The sequence below is a fragment of the Zeus faber genome (assembly GCF_960531495.2).
Source record: "Zeus faber genome assembly, chromosome: 1".
NCBI lineage: Eukaryota > Metazoa > Chordata > Actinopteri > Zeiformes > Zeidae > Zeus > Zeus faber.
In genome coordinates this window covers 54,307,809-54,327,721 of record NC_137193.1, presented here as the reverse complement: position 1 = coordinate 54,327,721, position 19,913 = coordinate 54,307,809, and the positions used below count along the sequence as shown (strand labels likewise).

General features: G+C 42.0%; 1 protein-coding gene across 1 annotated transcript in view; it reads right to left on the bottom strand.

Annotated features, from left to right (window-relative positions):
• The window catches only part of oca2 (oculocutaneous albinism II), a gene marked incomplete at both ends in the record, with an annotated part of 37,996 nt that extends 23,745 nt beyond the window's left edge, over nucleotides 1-14,251 (bottom strand). The window contains 13 exons of the mRNA XM_079999064.1: nucleotides 3,178-3,316; nucleotides 3,968-4,092; nucleotides 5,342-5,398; nucleotides 6,165-6,230; nucleotides 6,718-6,789; nucleotides 9,034-9,187; nucleotides 9,297-9,379; nucleotides 9,465-9,622; nucleotides 10,028-10,100; nucleotides 10,548-10,605; nucleotides 10,711-10,908; nucleotides 11,410-11,505; nucleotides 14,013-14,251. Of these exons, the coding sequence (XP_079855190.1) occupies nucleotides 3,178-3,316; nucleotides 3,968-4,092; nucleotides 5,342-5,398; nucleotides 6,165-6,230; nucleotides 6,718-6,789; nucleotides 9,034-9,187; nucleotides 9,297-9,379; nucleotides 9,465-9,622; nucleotides 10,028-10,100; nucleotides 10,548-10,605; nucleotides 10,711-10,908; nucleotides 11,410-11,505; nucleotides 14,013-14,251 (1,518 nt within the window). The remainder of the gene's footprint in view (nucleotides 1-3,177; nucleotides 3,317-3,967; nucleotides 4,093-5,341; nucleotides 5,399-6,164; nucleotides 6,231-6,717; nucleotides 6,790-9,033; nucleotides 9,188-9,296; nucleotides 9,380-9,464; nucleotides 9,623-10,027; nucleotides 10,101-10,547; nucleotides 10,606-10,710; nucleotides 10,909-11,409; nucleotides 11,506-14,012) is intronic.
• Between the last annotated feature and the right edge of the window lie 5,662 nt (nucleotides 14,252-19,913).

Below are 19,913 nucleotides of genomic sequence, written 5' to 3'. Positions count from 1 at the left end.
AAATTAGAGGCCAACAATACCCACTGCCTTCAAAACCAGAAAATCTAAAAATGATAACCGTATACTCACACCTCTCTGTCAGAATGATCCAAATTATACTTTCAAAAAGGCATGTTCTCTCAATCAGTTGTGATGAGACTATTTGTTTCTGTTTACACGTTTAATATCCAGCGCCATTAGAGCGTCTGGGGCCACGTGGCAGCGGGGGCAGAACCTCAGATGCTTCATGAAACAATACCGAAAATACTTTTAGATATTTCCGTATGCGACGTGCTTCTTGCGAACAAACAAACACATGGACAGTGGCGAAACGAGGGGCCGAATCCCCTGAACACACATTTCACAGCTGTGCCGCTCGCTCTATCTCTTAATTACCATGAGCATCGGGCAAACAAGTCAACAGACAAACACAATCACGTATACACACGCACACACACACACACACACACACGCACACACAAACATGGTCCTTATCGGGGGCCAGACATGACTGAGTGGGTGCATTCCTCTGTCCACTGGGTAGGCTCGGCCAAGGCAAACTGGAGTGTGGGCTCTGCGCGGGGCAGGAGGGAGCGGCCCTGAATGGAGGAACCCCCATGGAGGAGGAGAACCCACAGAGAGCGGAGAATGTCACACGGCCCCGGGTTCCACGGCCGGCAGCTGGGAAAATGTCACGGTTTAGTTATGCGATCAGGTCTGGCCGATCTCAAGGATGGGGAAGATTATGAGAAGGGGGCCGAGGAAATATTGATCCTTTGTATCCCATTGTTGACTACCTTAAATATTCTTGCAAAACAAAAAAAGGTCATACACATGCGATTACGTTTTATGTTTTTTTTTTATCGGTGGTCAGTGGTGGGAGAAGTATGCCCACTTTTCAAATACCCTGACACAAAATCACTCTCGTAAAAGTACCATATTGGCATTCGTACTTAAGTTAAAGTATATAAGTAGTTCCTCTTAAGTATTGAAAATAAAATTGCTTTTCATATCCAGTGCCATAAATATAATAGAGTTTATACTACTCCATAAAGTGCTTCTGTACTTTTTTCTGCAGATCATGCTCATGCAGATCCTTGTTTCAACTTACAATTATGTAGAATAGGTGGTGTCATAGTGATTTACAAGTGTATAGAAATATAAATTGAAATGCTAGTGGAGTACTGTCTGCCCTGTTTACTGGGCACGACACTTCACATGATCCCAAAACAGAAGAAGAGCTCCAAGGCTTTGGGGCTTGCAGGGTTGCAGGGTTTCCCCTTCCATTGCATCAGGACCGACCGCATCTCGTATTCCCCCCATCACACGTCCATTCCCACAGACTCTCATCCCAAAGTGAAGCATCGCTGTCACGCAAATCCCAGAGGTGCCGAAACCCGCAGGGTGGGGTGGGGGCAGGGGGGATCAAATGGGGGATCAAATCACGCTGAAGACACGAACTGCAGGACGGGAATTCTCAATGAGGAAACTCACATGAAGCGCATGGCACGGTTTGGTGCCGGCCGTGCTGGTCTGTGTTATATGCTAAAAGCGCTGCAAAGCTAATTGGCCAAGCACAGATCTATATAAGAAATATGTGTAAATTGGTTTGACGAATTAAATGTAAAAAAACTAAAATACTATAGCTAAAGTTCTCGTAAGTTATAGAACTCATGTCTGTGGGGGTGGGTGGGTGGGGGGTGGGGGGGGCGCCACCACCGCCAATGATACGACAACTTTAATTTCCATGATTTATGATGCCGGCGCGGAAAATCCAAATTGGTCTCACGCCGCTGCCGTCACGTCTCCATTCATCACCTGAACATCCACACAAACAGGAGCGGCGCGGGTTAATGTGGACCTTAAAACACACGGAGCGATGCGTCTCCACAGAGATACGGCGAAGCTCGCATGACCACGACAACCATGACGCACGGGCCGCGGCGATGGTAAACAGCAGATGCTGTGGGCAACATAAACGTTTGATGACATCACGCCTGTCTATGTGTGACATGAGCAAAAGGGAGTTTTGATATTTACAAAACGCACCACTTCCAGTGAAGTGAAGGATTTCTTCCGATTATTGAATACTCTTCTTTACACAATAAAAATATAAATCCACCACTGCATGTCCAAGCCACGGTTCGACCGCACCACAGTTTCCCAATTAACAATCAGATTTCAATTGATTTGAGGCCCATGAGACGACATCGCCGCGGTCCAATCCGAAACGTCCAGCCATTGTTGATCCTGTCGACCCCGTCGAGGTCTTTCTTGCGACACTTCAACTGAGAAAAGGTATCAACATCGGCATCGTCTCCCAACCGGGTCGGCAGGGACGGAGTCGCGTGGGCCAGCGGAGAAGAGTCTAATCACCGAGGTCAGAGGAAATTGCTGCTTACATAACAACCTTAAAATATCATTCATCTTCGCGGGAGACAAGGAAAAGGTTACCGCCGGCACCTTTTCAGAACTGCATTGAACGCCTTGGCTCACTCTGATGTTAGGAATTTCTCAAAACAAGACTAATATGACCATTGGGTATTGTATATGGAATATCATTTAGTGACTCCTAGCATTCTGTGTACAGAAGCGCAGTCACTAACCATGGTGGATTGGGAATCAATATTTTTATCCTCATGCAACCCGGGGGACAAAATTTGAAGCCATCGGATTACTCCATAACATCACCTGCTGCCTCCTGTCAAAAAGACCTGTGTTGTACTCTTATTGTGTCTTGTCTTTTTCAGTCCCAACGGTTTATCTGCTTGCAATAATAATAATAATAATAATAATAATAATAATAATAATAATAATAAACCTAAGTGGTTAATGTCTTCAGAATCAGTGAGCCAAAAACATAAAGAAATGTTTTTACAGTGAGAGTAAATAAATGATGTAATTTTATATATTGGTTAAAAGTGACTTTTTTTTTTAAAGATAGACAGAGATTATTATATGAGCTTTAGTTTAACATTTTGGGAATGCAACAACAATACTGTCAATGAAAGTATCTTGTGCAATAAATTCAACAAAATGGTTGATTCCTATATACTATGTATATGTGTATCTAAGGAATATACTACATATATACTACATACATATACTACATTATTTTTCATTTAATAGCTGTCAAAATGAACCATCGTTGGTGCTATATCATGACAAGTTTAGGTGAAGAGCTGTAGAAGTACTTACTTCCTTCCGCAGACCCTGATTTGAGACGATAATCACATTGGGTGGATCTCCGACAGCTGTCGCAGCCCCTCCAATGTTGGTGAAGATTACTTCTGCAATCAGAACATGTCTCGGGTCCAGATTAAGCACCTCGCACAACCTGCAAAATTAAAAAGGCACAGAATAAAAGCCCCTTCAGCCCCGATTGCATAGCAACAAGGGAGAGCAATAAACATGGAAACATAATTGGACTATAGCATTGGTTCATATCCACTGCAGCTGGACCGTGCCTCCCGCACTGTTTTGCACGGATGTGGCCTCATGTGATGCAGCAGCCATGTTATTTTCTGTCTTGTTTTTTTAATTTCTCTTATTGTTTTCTGTTGCGTAAAACCAAGATTTCCTAGAAGTCTTAAACCTTTGGCATACATCGACAACCATCCGTCCATTGCATGAGTGACAGTGCTAATGGGGTGGTAGTACAAGTTTGTCAAATTTCTCTCTGAATTTGATTTGTATTTAAAATGTTTGAGCTCTTTCGAAGAATAGAACGTCTTGGTCTATGAAGGGTCCCTACTGTTTGGGGATTTTACGCCCCCTCGTGGTGGACGGTGATAGTACGAACACCAGTGCACTACAACAACACAACACTGTGGTATTGTAAAATAATAATAATTAAAAAAAAAGATGATTCCCTGCTGTTTTTGAGTTAACTATACAGATGACATGTTTTATTGCAATTTTACTAAAGCAATATTCAAGTTGAATGATTTCATAAAGTTTTTCAATGAATGCTTCCTGTTTACAATACCTGATGGTGACAGGGGTGAAGAGCATCATGGTGGTCACGTTGTCGAGGAAAGCGGAGAGAATGGCGGCGATGAGGCACAGGATGATGATCATGGGCCAAACCCTCCCTCTGGACAACTGGTAAGCCTGTCAGGAGGAATACCCCATGGTGGTTTGAAGTCCTAATATCTCTGTTCATTTTTGAAATTCTTCCTGGTCGGTGGAGTGGGTATTAGAATAAGACTGAGGACTGAGATATTTGTGTGCTATGAAAACACCAGGATGTGTCCACAAATGAATTTTGATCAATACAGAAAACAAGAGCACAAAAAGTATCCCCCAACAGGGTGGTCAGGACTTTGACCCCTGAAAAATAACCCCTTCACTCTGAAGGGGTTATTACGCAATAATGACCGTCCTTTACTTACTAAATAAAATAAAACACTGAGACGGAATACAGATTTGAAGTTATTTTAAAACTAGTATGCCTACTTTAAGACCTGCTGTTGACCAACCAAAATCGAGCATTCCGACAATACGCATAAATATAATAAGTATAGCATGTCAAGAAACACCCAACATGTAATGCAATGCAAAAAATATGGTTATTTTTCCACTATAAATTGCTTTATCCTTAAATGTCAGAATGACTTCACTGCAACATCTTCAAAAAGGGCAAATGTGCAGACTGCCAAACCATTGACTGATACTTGGCACGGCAGTCAGCATGATACATTAATAAAGTTGAAACATATCCAGAGTCGCACTTCCAAGCACCCGTATCCTGTTGCTTCAAGGGCAAAAGGTAGAGCCGACTGACACGAGCAATTGACAAAACCACTACACTCCACTCCACGCATACACACAGGCCACTTTCCAGCAGCATTAGATCCAGCAGCACTGGAAGCAGCATTAAATCCAGAGCAGCGGCTCAGGGCGGCCTTTTTTTTTGGTGTAATAGCGCAGTGTGTCAGGGCCGCTAAGCTGTCTGTGAGATGGTATTTTAATTTGGAGTGCATGCCCTTGTCCGACACATTCTTAAAATTCATGAGCCTACATGATCCCCGTAACCCCGGCTCTGAGTGCTACTGTACCTGAGGACAAAGGGCATCGGACGTCCTTCAGCATCTATTGAATTTTGTCTCAGAGTCTCTTTTCTCACGGTGGGAAAGTTCGACTTTGCACGGAGCTTTAAAGCGCTCACGCGTTCAGTCGTATGTATTTGCTAAGTTTCAGAACTCAAATTTGCTTTATTATAGCAATTATTATAGTATTTTAGGATTGATCAAATAAAATATCAGGCTAGGCTTTTGTCACGGCACTTTCATTCGTAAGTAATTATGTACCAAAATGGGATGTCACTCAATCAAATGGTCCAAAATCATTAGACAGTTACCTTTACAGCGCAGTAGTCGAAGAACCCTGTTTCTGAGAAAATGGCGACCAATATCATCTGTATGAAAGAAAGGATCACATCAAACACTATTAAATATGAAATAACGTGTTGCTATTATGTGTAGACACTTGTGATACACAGAAAAAGCCTCAGCAGACCAGGAGTTTAAAGAGTTATGCTCTTCACTTGACTAAGATTGTACTATGCCCACATTGTCCGTTGTGACTAATTCTAAATACATTTATTTAAATCCAAACTGAACCAGAAAAAGAGAAAATGAACCTTTGTGAACCTGAATGAATGTGTGTGGAATTTATCAATGAAATATTACTTTCCTCTCTGCTGTATAGAGAGGCTGACACAGGGAAAGAGCTTTTGGCATAAAGAGTTATATACACATCCTGTACATTACATACAGTAGTTACATTGGTGCATAATATGAATGGGAAGTAACGTGTGCTTTGTTATGGGTTTCACTGTGGGCGTGCACAACGGCTTTCCTTGGATAATAACTTTGCAGACATACTCTTCTGTTTTAGACCTCGCTAGATTCGATTTGGGTGCCGTTTCCTGTTTCCATGGAGACGGGCCTTGAACTGATGAAGTTCACTCGCGCCCACCTCCTTGGAAACAGAATCCAGTGTTAGTAGTGAAGAGGGGTCATGAAAAGTGCCAGGTGTAGTCAGAGCTCAGAAAGAAAAAAAAAATCCATCATCATGTGATCTAAAGCAAGTCTGTATCACTTCAACCTGAGGGATTTCCCCCCTGTATGTGTTCCCACGGCGTTGATGTGTAATGTGTTTAATGTTAATATAATATTTACCATGCCAAACAGAAGGGCAAGTGTTTCATAGTCGATCCATTCCACTACGGTCACCAGACTGGGTCGCTGTGGGAAAGGCAGATCACTGGATCACTGAATTGGATCATTCTCTCCTTTATCAGTCTCCAAATTTTAGGAACGAATTACTTTTTCTGTTGAAATTTTCTTCGGCAAATAACTTTATTGTGTTAGGCTATCGGCATTCTCAATGAAGCAGTCCTCTTCTTATGGAACTTATCTGTCACAGGTGCAAAAACAGAACTCGGGGTGTGTTTGTAAAATCGATTTAACCCTTTGTGCGCAAATAGTACTATTCAAATATCAAAGGCATTTTAAAGCGAAACGAAAGAAAAATGAAATATAAATATACAGTATATATTCATAATAGCCGGCTAACAGGTCTCTGGGTTTCTACTTTGCTCAAAATGTGAAAGGAGTGGCATTATGAATAAACAGGAATTCTAATTCTAAGCAAAGCGTTACCAGGGTCTGGTATTTTACATGAGACGTCTGTAGTTTGCTGTTCACCACAGTGTCACGGTGCATTTCTTACATCGCCAATAATAGCCAGAGCCGACAAGGCAGCGAAGGATCCCAGTAGAGCCGCCAGGGTGCGGTGAACAATCTGCAAGTTAAAAGATGGAGCTCTCGTTAGGAATGTAAGAACAAAAAAAATACATGAGGATTACTGGGTCAGAAATAAAGGTCATTAAATGCAATGGCAATTTGAGATGAGGAGATCCATCTGTTTCTCCCTCTTTACTTTTTGTGCTTGGCAGTAGGCGCGGTAGGTCGTCCTGCTATCAGTGAATCAGCGCCATAAACCAATTTCTCTATTTAAAGTTTCCTCCGAGGCTAATAATCCGCCCTTGCTCGCAGGGCTGTGCGAGTCAGTCCATCTGAAAACCTCCACCTCCGCTTCGCCATCCTTATTTTTCTGGATGGTCACAATGCTCGAGCCTAAATACTCATTTGGGGGTCTTTAGGGCTGCCTCAGTCATGCCTCTGCAGGTGGAGCCGGAATGGAAACAGGATGCCTCCCTGTCCAAGATGAAATTAGTGCATTCTTTTGTCCAAATATTTAAATTAAAAATGCATGCACACAAGAGCAATGTTCAGTCATGGAATTCCTATCCACCTTTAGAGTTTGCAAAGATGTTGCAGCCAACGGGTGATGGGAATAACTGAAGCCATGCGGTGACATCAACTAAATATTGTCATCGCTCTCAGAGAACCAGGTTTGATTGAGTGACTGTTGAACACAGGGTGGTGTTTGTGTTTGGGTGCTTTTTGATTTGATGTTCTCTGTGAAGTATCTAAAAGGGTCTTAAATATATATTGCAGACAACTCCACAATGCAACTGTGATCCCCCTCGATCTCCCACCGTACTTCATGTATGAAGGAGCCATCATTAAACGGCTGATAAGCTTGGCTGTCTAAGGCGGTTAAACCCACTCTGCTTCTTTGCCATTTTGCTAAATAGCTATATATTCAAGGAAAGTAGGCCACCTATGGATATTGTGTTGCTAAGGGAGTGGTAACTCGCTTGAAGATGTGACGGATCTAGGGCCCTCGTCACGGCTAAAATGCCAGTGTTGCTACAATAGTACAGACTGATTTTTATTATTTTCTGGTCCAGCTGTTTTATTTATGTATCCTTTTTTTTAATTTGGCCCCTAACCCTTTAATAAAATATACAGTATTGTAAATAAAGCAAGGAAAAAAAATAAAATAAAAATAATAATAATTATATATATATATATATATATATATATATATAAATATATATCTTTATCTCTTACTAATTGCAGTTCATATGCATTTCCCTTGGCAATTCTGAACCCAGCGCCACTACTGTAGGTGCTGCCGTGCATATTGACCCTGTTGTGTGAGCTGCGTCACTCAGAAGGAATTCTAACTCCTGAGGCTTGAGACAGTGGGGCCACTTTGTGCCATATCCAATCTCTCTACGTAATTGGCTGCCGAGAACAAAAGCTCCCTCTTTCTCTTTCTTTTTCTCCTTCCTGTGGCTTTGTGAAGTAAAAAAAAAAGTAAATTAAAGAAAAGTAATTTCCTGTGATAGTCATTCAGACTTTTCAAATTCCTTGATAGACTTCGTATTATTACAGCACAACAAATAAGTGCAGGAGAAATAAATATATAAAAAATGGTCCCGCTATTACTGATCTGTCAGCCAGGCCACTTATGTTTGTCATATTCTCCTGTGCACATTCAGGAGAAGAGTAGGACTCAGAGTGAGGAAGTAAGTGTGTGTTGTGTGTGTGTGTGTGTGTGTGTGTGTGTGTGTGTGTGTGTGTGTGTGTGTGTGTGTGTGCGTGTGTGTGTGTGTGTGTGTGTGTGTGTGTGTGTGTGTGTGTGTGTGTGTGTGTGTGTGTGTACGTGCTCACTCACTTGTTAACAGACAGGCAAAATGCTTTAGCAAATGGAGACCCAACGGAACAGAAGTCTGACACCTCTGACATTATTTGCCTTGACTTTTTTTTTCTCGCCATATTTGATTAGCCATGGAGCTGCGAGGAGCCTCACTATGCTGTCTTCTGTGATGGCCTGGGTTGAACATCCCATCATGGAGCTGCCAGTACAGTTATCAGGCCCAGAGGAATTAGGCCTAATTACAACCCAGCACTCAAAATCGTCTGACACCATCTCATTTGTATATGGTGTATGGTGTTCAAATACATATGATTAATATATTTACTATATATATATACTAATATATCTATATTTACATAGAACTATTGTGATTGATTTGGTTCACCGACGCGAGAGTAAGCACTGCTTCTTCCTCGTCTGTGCCGGGGAACAAACAGCCAGACAGACGGCAAGGGCATGGACCCTATTTTGTACCTCGAAGATGATGAGCACGTAGACCCCGGCCAGGATGACCCCGGCGATGGCCACCTGCGTCTCCACGTTGACGTAGAGCGACTGGTGGGTCATGGAGAGCGGCACTACATCGTTGTTCTGCAGGAAGGCCTGGACCGTGATGACCACGGGGCCGCTGTTTGAGACACCGCACGGTTGTATTGTAAAGACGTCTTAAAGTATATATATGCATAATTATTATTATTATTTTTATTATGATTATTATTGTCCAGTTCTTACAGTACCTTCCGAGCATTTCAAACGTTTTTGTTGTCAGGATCTGGTCACTGCGTTGACTATGTAGAGGGATGGTCCAGTTGTAAATCACCTGTTCGAGGACAGTGGGTTGCAGGGTTCATTTTAATGGCGATCTCAAATTATACATAAAATAGACATCATTTGGAGACTCTCACCTGCTGAACCCTCCTCCGTCGTGGTCCCACCTCCTCGGTTTGCTCGACCTGGATCAGGATGAACTCTTGATCCGTCATGTCGATCATCCCTCCTGTGAACGGCCCACCCACCTGCAGCTTCAGCAGAGCATTGTCGCGGAAGTCCGTCAAGTTCATTGCTGGGTGACACGCACTGTTAAGAATGAATGGTCTGATCTCCTCTTTCTGAGAAAAGTTATATCTATCTATCTTTTTATCTATCTATCTATCTATCTATCTATCTATCTATCTATCTATCTATCTATCTATCTATCTATCTATCTATCTATCTATTTATCTATCTATCTATCTATCTATCTATCTATCTATCTATCTATCCGTCTCACTGTCTACCTGTCTATCCCTCTATCCGTCTATCTGTCTGTCTGTATCAACGACAGTCTCCTCAACCCTTTCAGTGGCATATGTCATCAAAGAACGGCAAGACGTAAAAAGATGGTCATGAACATGAAAAGGTAGTGAGACAAAATGTTAAATCGACTGTAATGCCAAAAATCGATAGAGCTCGGGGCAGTAAAGGATACAGACGCTCTCTGTGGACGAGACGGCCAGCATCCTCCAGGGGTTGTCTCGGTCCGGATACATACTGAAGAATAACTGAAAAGACGTTAAAAATGAGAATAGGAAATCACTTTCTCACGACGATATCTGATATTTTCTGCAGTCCCCGCTGATGATGAAAAGTAAACGTCACAAGATCTCCAGTTCCTCGATGGCTACAGCCGAGGAACCTCCGAGCTACATTCTGAGCCATGGATGCAGTAGTTGTTTGGTGGCAAACCATATGAATTAATAAGAAAAGAAGAATTAATAAAAAATCTGGGTGATATATTTTTTACATCACTATTTTTTTTCATTATTGTTATTATTAGTATATGTATTTTTTTCACACTGTTAAGCTTTATTTTCCTGTAGTAACACACTGATCCTCACCATGACAAATTCCTAGTACATGTGGCAGAATAAACCTATCTGATTTTGAATCTGATACTGATGACATGCCATGAACCTTCTAAAAAAAAACATATTCCTTTGAACACTCACACTGCAGAGAACAACAACAGTGAATATACTGGCGATCTTAGAAATCCGGAAGCAGCACCTGAAAGACAAAAAGAGTGCTCACGTTTGACTTGGTGATCAATAGGAACTTTTAAACATTTCCGAAGGTTTTGGAAAGAGGGAGCATAGGCTCGAGGCGGCTCACCTCATGTTACTGGTGAGTTTGAAGTTTCGGTTGAAGTTGTCCAAGGGGTCGTTCTTCTCGTCGGAGCTGGAGCGGGACAGGGAGAGGCTGGTGACCTCACTGCCCAGGCGATACCTCTTCTCCAGCTCCATGGCGCTGCCGTCCCACGGCTCCTCCCCGCCCGTGAAGTTGGGATCGTGCAGGGTCATGTAAGTTATACTGCGGAAAGGAAAACCTCAGCGCGCAATTTCAGCAAGGCAGTGCATTTGTTTTGTTCCAACGCTGGTCAAAGGCCACCTGCTGTGAATATGAGGTCTCAAATGATGAAATGTTCTTAATGTTGCCGTTTGGAGGAGGAAAAAAAAAAACATTCTGAAAAAGGGGATCATCCCATAATCTGAATTTCATAAGTTGCAGACCGCTGTGAGTTGAATGATTGTGAGGGGGGTTTAAACATGATCATGTTGTGCCCGGAGTCATCTCAACTCACTTTGACATGGTTTAATTCCATTTCATTTGACATGGCGGTGATAAGAGGCAAAATGTGTAATCCTCCTTTTATCTGAAAAAGTGACACTAGAGCTTGAATTTGGAAGATTTTGAATAGTCCACTTGGAAATCCAGACCCCTGTACCTGCATTGTCTCACTAGACAGGATGCGAGAGCATCTCTTCCTTTTTTTAAATGAGGACAACGCTGCAGCTGCGAGTAATGACTCACCTGTCATCTTGAGAGAATCTGAGCAGAGGTGACCTCTCTGTCATGTTGCCCTGGCTGGTTTTCCCTTTGAGAATGTTTACGACGCTGAAATTGTGTCTGAAGAACAAAGAGGGAGAGGGAAGAAGAAGAAGCAGAAAACAAAGTCAAAAAACTTAGTGGAACTTCAAATTCCTCCCGAAAGCAAGGCTGGAAAACAACATCTCGGGAATGCACTTTGACCTGCGTGGAAAGTCTCTCGGGCTGCCCGTACACGGCTGTCAGTCATGTGGGGAGGGGGGACATATTCTCAACCGTGGGAGGACAGAGGGAAGGCAGCTGAGCAACTGGTGACAGGTCAACCCCCAAACTGATTGTTAAAGTCTATTTTTTCATCACCCGGATGCACGGTGTCCTAGAGGGCTCCAGCAGGGGCCTCGCACCTGGGGCTCACATCCAGCTCCTCTCCTCTTTATCTCCCTTTGTGTGTGTGTGTGTGTGTGCGTGTGTGTGTGTGTGTGCATGTGTGTGTGTGTCCTTTCTATCTTTCTCCCTTGGACTCAAATTCACAAACACACAAACACACAGGATGTATAGGATGCTGGCTTTTGAGCAGGATTAGCGTTGTTAAAGTCTTTTGCCACTTGAGTAATAATGAGTAATTTCTCACTTGAATGCTTATAAGACCCACATTCCCATTCTGTCCCTACACACACACACACACACACACACACACACACACGCACACGCACACGCACACGCACACGCACACACACACACACACATACACACACACACACACACACACACACATACACTTCTGCAACCATCACATTTAAACCGAAAAACAACTAATTGACTACTAGAGCATTTATTATTTCATCTTAAAGAGGATTCCTTTAGCGGACGTGGCAGAGGCGCAGTTATACAACTCAAACCCCAAGCCACCGAGCCAAATTGATGTTAGATAGAAGAAATGGCCAATTAAAGAGTCTTCCCGCTGCTAATCCCATAATCTTGAAAGGCTTTCACCCTCCGGCGGTCGGAGCATAAAGAAGCTTTTACATAGCGAGGGCGCCTCCACAACAGACCAGATGATTTACGTCGGTGTTGGTATTATTGTTGTATTACTCAGCGTATCCGCACGGTCGCACGGTTCCGTCGCGCATGTTCAATTAGCCTCTTATCCTGAAAGCCGAGAAATGTAACAGGAAGCTGAAAACCTGGTTGGGACCTAGATGTCTGTCCAGGATTTCAGTGGATCACAGGATATGGCCAGCGTGCTGAACAGAGGAGTAGATTACATGGGAGGTAGTGGCTGCATTAATCCTCTCCAATGCTGTTACACAACTATAAAGAGATTTACATCAGGTCCAAGGCCGCACATATACTTCTGTTCCGTGCTGTGACTCCGACACCGCTGCCTAGATGCGGTCAACTTGGCGGTGCCATTTGCGAAAGAACGGACCAAAGGCATCTGACGCCTAAAAAATAGAGCGGACTGTGCAGAAAGACAGCCTTCCAGAACAGATCTACATGTAAGGTGTCAGTGAAACGGTGAAATGCCGTTTACAGCTTATTGTGGCGATCCTTTGTGCTAGACGTCAACCCCACGCTACACAGGGAGACACCAAAGAACCCACTGTAGATTGACGTTGTCCGGACCAAAGAAAAAGAATACAATTCCGGCCTTTAATCCTGATAACGTCACAGTCGCTGGCCTGAGATTATCTTCCCCTCGGAAGTGTAAAGACTCACGCTCTCGCACATTTCAATCTGGATCTGTTTGTCTGGTTGACATCTATAAGGAGTTATGGTGTGTCATGGCATGTACAGTATGTGTTATTGGGGCAAAATGCAATAAAGAGAAAATCTGACGTAATAAAAAACTGATTAAGCAGTACAGCAACATAAGTACTGCTTATATGGTTTGTCATTTTCTGAAGTACCAAATCACATCTGTCAATCAGTATTTCCTTCCTGTAAAGCCCTTCGTACCTCTTGTATAGGCAGTGGGGGAAAGTCACAAAACGTATATTTGTTACTGTACTTAAGTACATTTTTCAAGAATCTATCATCATTTATACCTCGGTATGACTTAATTTTGACTTATAGTGCTTGATTTTCAATTTGTTTATAATAATTTTATAAGCGTAGTCATTTATCTATGGTATTTGTTTGATGTTATAGTTGTTCCTTAAAAGTACTTCTTCCATCACTGGATATAAAAAGGGGTTGTACAATATCCAACGATGAAGGAAGGAATCTCTGCTTTCTGTCTGTCTGTCCAATCTCTGTCTGTCTGTCCTTCCATTATCTCGACAACCGTTCATTCCATCTACTTCACACTTGGCGGGGGTATCGCTGGGGACCCAAGGACGTGCACAGTCTAATTTGTTAAACTTAAAGTCAGAGTGTGGAGTTGCTTGGATGAGCAAACAGGCATGTTTTGAACGGCACAGCACTAGCATTTAAAAAATTATCAAATTCGTCATAAAACCACAAGATGAGTTTATTGTTTGTTTTGTAGTTCATGGACTCCCTTCTCAATAAACTGTTGTTTAACTATGTTCCCAGTGAACAGAGCAGCATATGGCTCCATGACTTGGATGGAAAGGCTTGCGTACCCATCATCCTGGCGAACGGGCACAAAACCCTCCACGTGGATGGCCTGTCCTGCCGGCAGCACCGCAGACTGCAGCAGCTTCTGGGCCTCTCTCCTCTCCGAGAAGTCCTGCAGAAGCCGCAGCTCCCCGAAGTTCCCGGCTACGGCCTCCGACGTCCTCAGGCCGTTCCTGCCCTGGTGTCCCTGGGCGGCGGCCTGGGACAGCTCCATCTCCAGGTTGTTCTTGTTCTCCAGATACATTTTGCGACAGCCTACAGAGCAGTGTGGAGTCTGTTAAATATTCTCAAAGAGCTTTGCTGTTCCGGTTGATTAAAAAAAACAAAAAAACAGCAGGTTTTAGTGAGAGCAGCGATTTTCAACCTTTGGTTCCTAGACCTAGTGGTGCACCAGGGTACTGCAAGTGATCGGCCAAATCAAAGATTGACATTTTTTTTTCTTCTAAAAATGAGGGGGTGAGGGGGGAGGTTATTTTTTATTTATTTATTTATTTTAATACATTTTAAATATGATTTTCCTTGGACATTTTCACCTCATCTACAGCAATGGGGTAAATGCCTCTTTCTTTGACGTAACACCGTATGTCTGGGATGATTCTCCCAGGCAAGTGAAACACTATATTCTCTTGTGGTTTACTTCTTGCTCTCAGCAAGGAAGCCAAGAGACACCTCGGAAGTTTCTTTAAGGGCAGCTGTCTGTTTTTATCTTTTGACTCCTGTTGTGTTGATGCTATTGTATTGGATGGTGAAAGAGATCGGCGTGCGACCAGAGGGGGTCACTGGAGGTGCTGTCATGAGGTGTCATCAGAGTTTGCTTTATGACCGCTGCTGGGCATTGACTTTTCAATCCAAGGAGCCATCTGACCAACCAAGGAACCATCTGACCAACCGATGTTCCGTCCCCCAGTTAACAATCCACTCTTCGATCAGAACGTCCCTCCCTAGATCATAGGATGTCTTGTTGAACCCTATAAGAGACCACTGTGGACAAAGAAGGGTTAGAACTCTTCTGATGTGCTCCCGGGTGTGACAGACACCTTCTCTCGAGCTCAATGAAGATATTCTTACTTGAATTCTCACCGAGATTGGAGGTTCATATATTAAAGTACTCCAAGCGACTGGGATTGCAGTGCACAGAGAAACATGATGCTTTATCAGTACTAGAAGCTGCGTGAATAGAAACAGGATAATTACAGGATACACCAGGCTTAACTCACGATTAAATATAAAACAACTCCTGCAATGACTGCAATAGATATACATATATTTAACACTTTCTATTAAAATTTTACTGCTCTTTTCGCGTTATTCAGATCCTTCCCTCGGGACTTCTTTGTAATGTTTACAGCAGTTCTTTCAGTTTCCCCTGGTGGTTTGTGCACATCGCTCTCTGTCTTTCAGGATCGCCACGGCATCTACACAGCAACGCCTAACTATATATGCTGTATACTGTACGCCATGAGCTGCACGGCTCGCTTGCGGCGAGTTTAAAGGAGGCTTAACCTGCCCTTAGGGTTCACGTGTGAGGCCTGTGTGCGGGGGGGCGAGTTGGCGGGGGCGGGGGGGTGGCGCCCGATCCCTCCCTCTCCACGGCCTCCCTCAGGATGGCGCCCCTAGGCGGCTGCCTACCCCACCTATAGCAAGAGCCGGCTCTGCCTCTGTGGCTTTTGGAGTCTGATGCTGCAATGACCTGATTAGGCTACGTGAAGACAAAAGAGATTGTCGTGGATAAATAGTCCTGTCCAGCCACTTGTAGGTGATGCAATTTCAATGGACTCACATGTTGCCTAATAAAAAAAAAAGTATTCACTATATGCTGACATCTTAAATAGCACTTTTTGATACAATTTTTATAACAGCTGCAAAATGTTCACTCTTCTGTGAAGTTATGCCACTTGCATTAACAAAATCAACCTTAGAGGATATACGTGTGTTCAATGTTTGTTGTTTTTTGTATGTTTGTATAGTTATCAACTGTGGTTACTAAATGAACGGTTTGTGTTAAGAGATTTCACTCTTTGTTACACATGAAATGCACATATTGTGCACATATTAGTCGTATCCAATGCTTTGGATGTGCTTCATCAGAGAGAAGAACGCTCTCTTTTATGAGAAATCTACCCTCTGGGTTGTATATTTTGGCAAAGAAAAACAGTTTGAATTTCATATACCATACCATACCATACTACTATTATTATATTATTATTGTTAAAAAATGATTACATTCTTTCATCTCTAGAGAATTTGATATTACTGTGTCCTGCGCAGTGGATTTTTCTGACTGAAGCAACAAATGTATTCAGACTGGAGCACGAGTATCTAATTTAAAGAGGAGATTATGGTAAATATAGAGCTCTTTATCAATTTGCTGTTTTTATGTTTACCTTAAAGAATTATTGTTTTGGGCTTTTGTTTATTTAGTTGTGATTGCAATATTTATACCAGAAGACATAAGTCTACATCACACTGACTCTCACAGATGTCTTTCTCTTTCTTCTTGACAATCCTATTTGTGGAATAAACAGGATTTGTACAGTCCAAAGCTGAGCGCTAGTAAGAGTGGCACTGGGATATAATTCCTAAATGCCTCTAAACAAAACACAATACCGCAGTAAAGTGCTCCTAATCCTTTCTATGATTTGAAAGTTTGATGACAATAAAACATTGTTTCATTATATCATTCACACTTATAATACCAACATTCTACCCAAGCTTAAATTGAAGATATAAACCATGGGAGACAATGGGAGACACAGAGAGTGAAGAATCATAATAAAAATAAAAGAGCATACCTTGTGATCTTTTTCAGGATAATAGTTATTTTGGATGGCAATCAAAACTTAAGTGGTGATGACGATGAGGATGCTGGTGATGATGATGATGATGATGATGCTGGTGGGGATGATGATGATGCTGGTGGGGTTGGCGATGGTCCTTATAGCAATATAACGTTTGGAATGAAACTAGTAATTAAGCATGATGTAATTATTTAGGAGAAAGGATCTCAGGCTTTTTCCTTCTCTCCTCTTCTTCTCCTCCCCAGGGAAAGAGGGAGAGGCTGCTCAGTATAGTATATCTGGCAGAGCGGGGAGCCTGGGGGGGGGAGTAAACTCGCCCCAGATCCGGGAGGTCCACACCACTCCCCCTCTCACAAATCCCTGTGCTCTACCTCTTTTTGTGAGATAGTGGTGAGAAACGTTTACTCCCAACTTTCCACTAAATTAACTTGGCTAATTTCCTGGGGCACAATGACAAAGTAAATATAAATACTAATGCAGGATTGCATCAATTTGACGCCTTTAACCACCCAACAAACACTATTGTTTATTTTTTTGGTTCTTTATCGCCAGACTAGACATTGGAATAAACTAAATTGATTAAACCACACAAAGCTACGCTTATCATATGTTTATTGCCTGGCATTATGAAGAGCCGCGGGTCTTAATGACATGGTCGGAGGAGGAGATTAGGCACACTAAGCATTGATCTTAACTCATGCAGACAGCGAAAGTCAATTCACAGATTTAGGCAGGAGAGAGGTCAAGCAGGTCAGACAAAATGTTCAAGAAGACTCCTCTGAGTTATCACTCAAAGATCAAAGATTCCTTGTTCCTGCGATTCGTGCTTCGGATTTTATCTCAAGTAGAGCTCCTTTACCTATTCTGCATTACTTTCATAATAGCTGTGATTTAAAATTAAATCTGAGGTATTTTATTTTTTTATTTTTCTGTTCACTTTGCTCATGACAAAGCTCATGCAGCCAAAAGCCAAAGTCAGAAATGTCAGAGACAAAGCTTAAAACAACGGCAACACCCGAAAGAAGCTCAGATTATCTCTGCAAAATACAGTTAATTTGCCCTTAATACATCAGAATGAGATACTTTGCAAAGGTATTTAATACCCACGCCAAAATCCGTGATAACTCAACATAGTATCATTTAAATAATGAAAACCATTCAGTTGTTAACACATCTGACCCACTGACCAAATTAGAATTTGATATCTTGCCATCGGGGGAAAATGCAACCAGACTCCAGGTAATTAAAAGAATCCACTTCCACCAGATAATCCTAATGACATTAATAATACTTGCTTTTGACAAATCTATAATTATACTTCCACGTAGTGATCCTTGTTGCCTAGCAATATGTTTACGTTTCTGCTTCCTGTTACGTCACGTACAGCTGATACACCAAGCCGATAGACATTTGAATTGCAGCTCAACCAAACTCAACAAAAAAGTAAATTCAATCCCCAAATAATAGGCAGCTTTCAAGGACTAGCCCAGACTCTACACAATAAGACAAGACCATCTACACAATGCCACAAGTTTCAGAGAGAACAGACTCATTTTAATGATGCTCTGATTTTGATTTTCTATTCAGTCTATTCTATTCTATATTCATCAGAAGGGTCGGGTTTGAGTGGGTATCACTGGTATTGCTCCGAAATTGGTTTTCTCCCGACTTGTCAAATAGGAAGTCTCCATCAACAAGCTGTCTCCTTAGGTTCTCAGGTCAAGTGTGGTGTTCCACAAGGGTCAATTTTGGGCCCAACTTAATTTTCTTAAACTTCCTAGCACAAGACTGACCCAGTAACATTGTAAAATTCAGGCCTGTTTTACATTTAAGAGACACAGGCACAATTTTGTGTGCTTTTATCTCAACACCCCAGTGCTCCTGCAGCAACCTTTTACTTGTCTCAACTAAACTTGTTTACACAGCCTCCATAATTCCCAAAGCTCAGCTGGCAGGCTTTTAACCAGGACCAAGAAATGTGACCACATCGTACACTGGCTCCCACGTTTCAGAATTGATTTTATTGATTACTTTTATGGCCTGTCTCCTTGAGACATAAAATCCTGCATTGAGGGCAGGAGCCTTGTTGCCCATCTTTTAAATTGTTTGTTTTTCACATAAATGTATTTTTACCCAAAAGCATATCCCGATTTTAGTTGTTTTGTCTTTAGCGCCAATTTGGTGGTATATTTCTGAATTTATTTTTATATTATATATACTTTTTTTTATACATTAGTTGATATTTGTATTGACTGTTTTACCTATGTGCTTGTTTATTTATTTAGTTTATCTGCATATGTACCTCTTCTCCTTTTATTATTACTATGATTACTTTTATTGGACGTTATGCATGAAGCACTCTGTAACTTTCTGCTCGGTGGAATCTCCATTGAGCAGAGTCACCTGGTCTGGATCCAGTTCTGCCTCTGACGTCAGAGAGCCAGAGCCAGACAGAGGAGCGTTCACGCTGGTCTTATAATATACCACCGCTGTGATGCTCTCTTACGACTAGTGACCAGAGCTGTACATGTGATGCCGTCACATGTACAGCAAGAAACAAAACAAAGACGTATGAAGCTAGGGGCCTCTGTGAAAAAAAAAAAAAAGTTAGATGAATGGGCTTCGTGTGGCTTGACCTCTCTTTTAAAAGACTTACTTGAGGAATTTTATAGAATTGTAAGAGATCTTTTGATCTTTTTTTTGAGATGTGATATGATTTCTAGTTTTACCTGAGATTTATATGACATCACATCATTTAGCTTTTGTCCAAACAACTGTATAATACAGTACAGACAGTACAAATGTAAAATAAGTACATTTTGTCACAGTATCAAACCAGCTGCATGTCACAGTCAGCTAAATTTTCTCTAGAAATAAGTAGCACAAGCAGTGTTAGAGACGTTAGTTTGTTTTTATTTGATTATTTTTGAAGGAAAGTACATTAGACAGTAAAGGGGAAAGAGATCCTCACACTTATAAAAAAAGTTTTATAATTCTTTTAAGCGGCTAAGCCTAGATATCTGAACTGTAAATTTTGCAGGTGGATCACCAACGTCCCAAATATAGTGTAAAGAAACAAGCTTTCAGACCACTGCACATGAGTAGAGA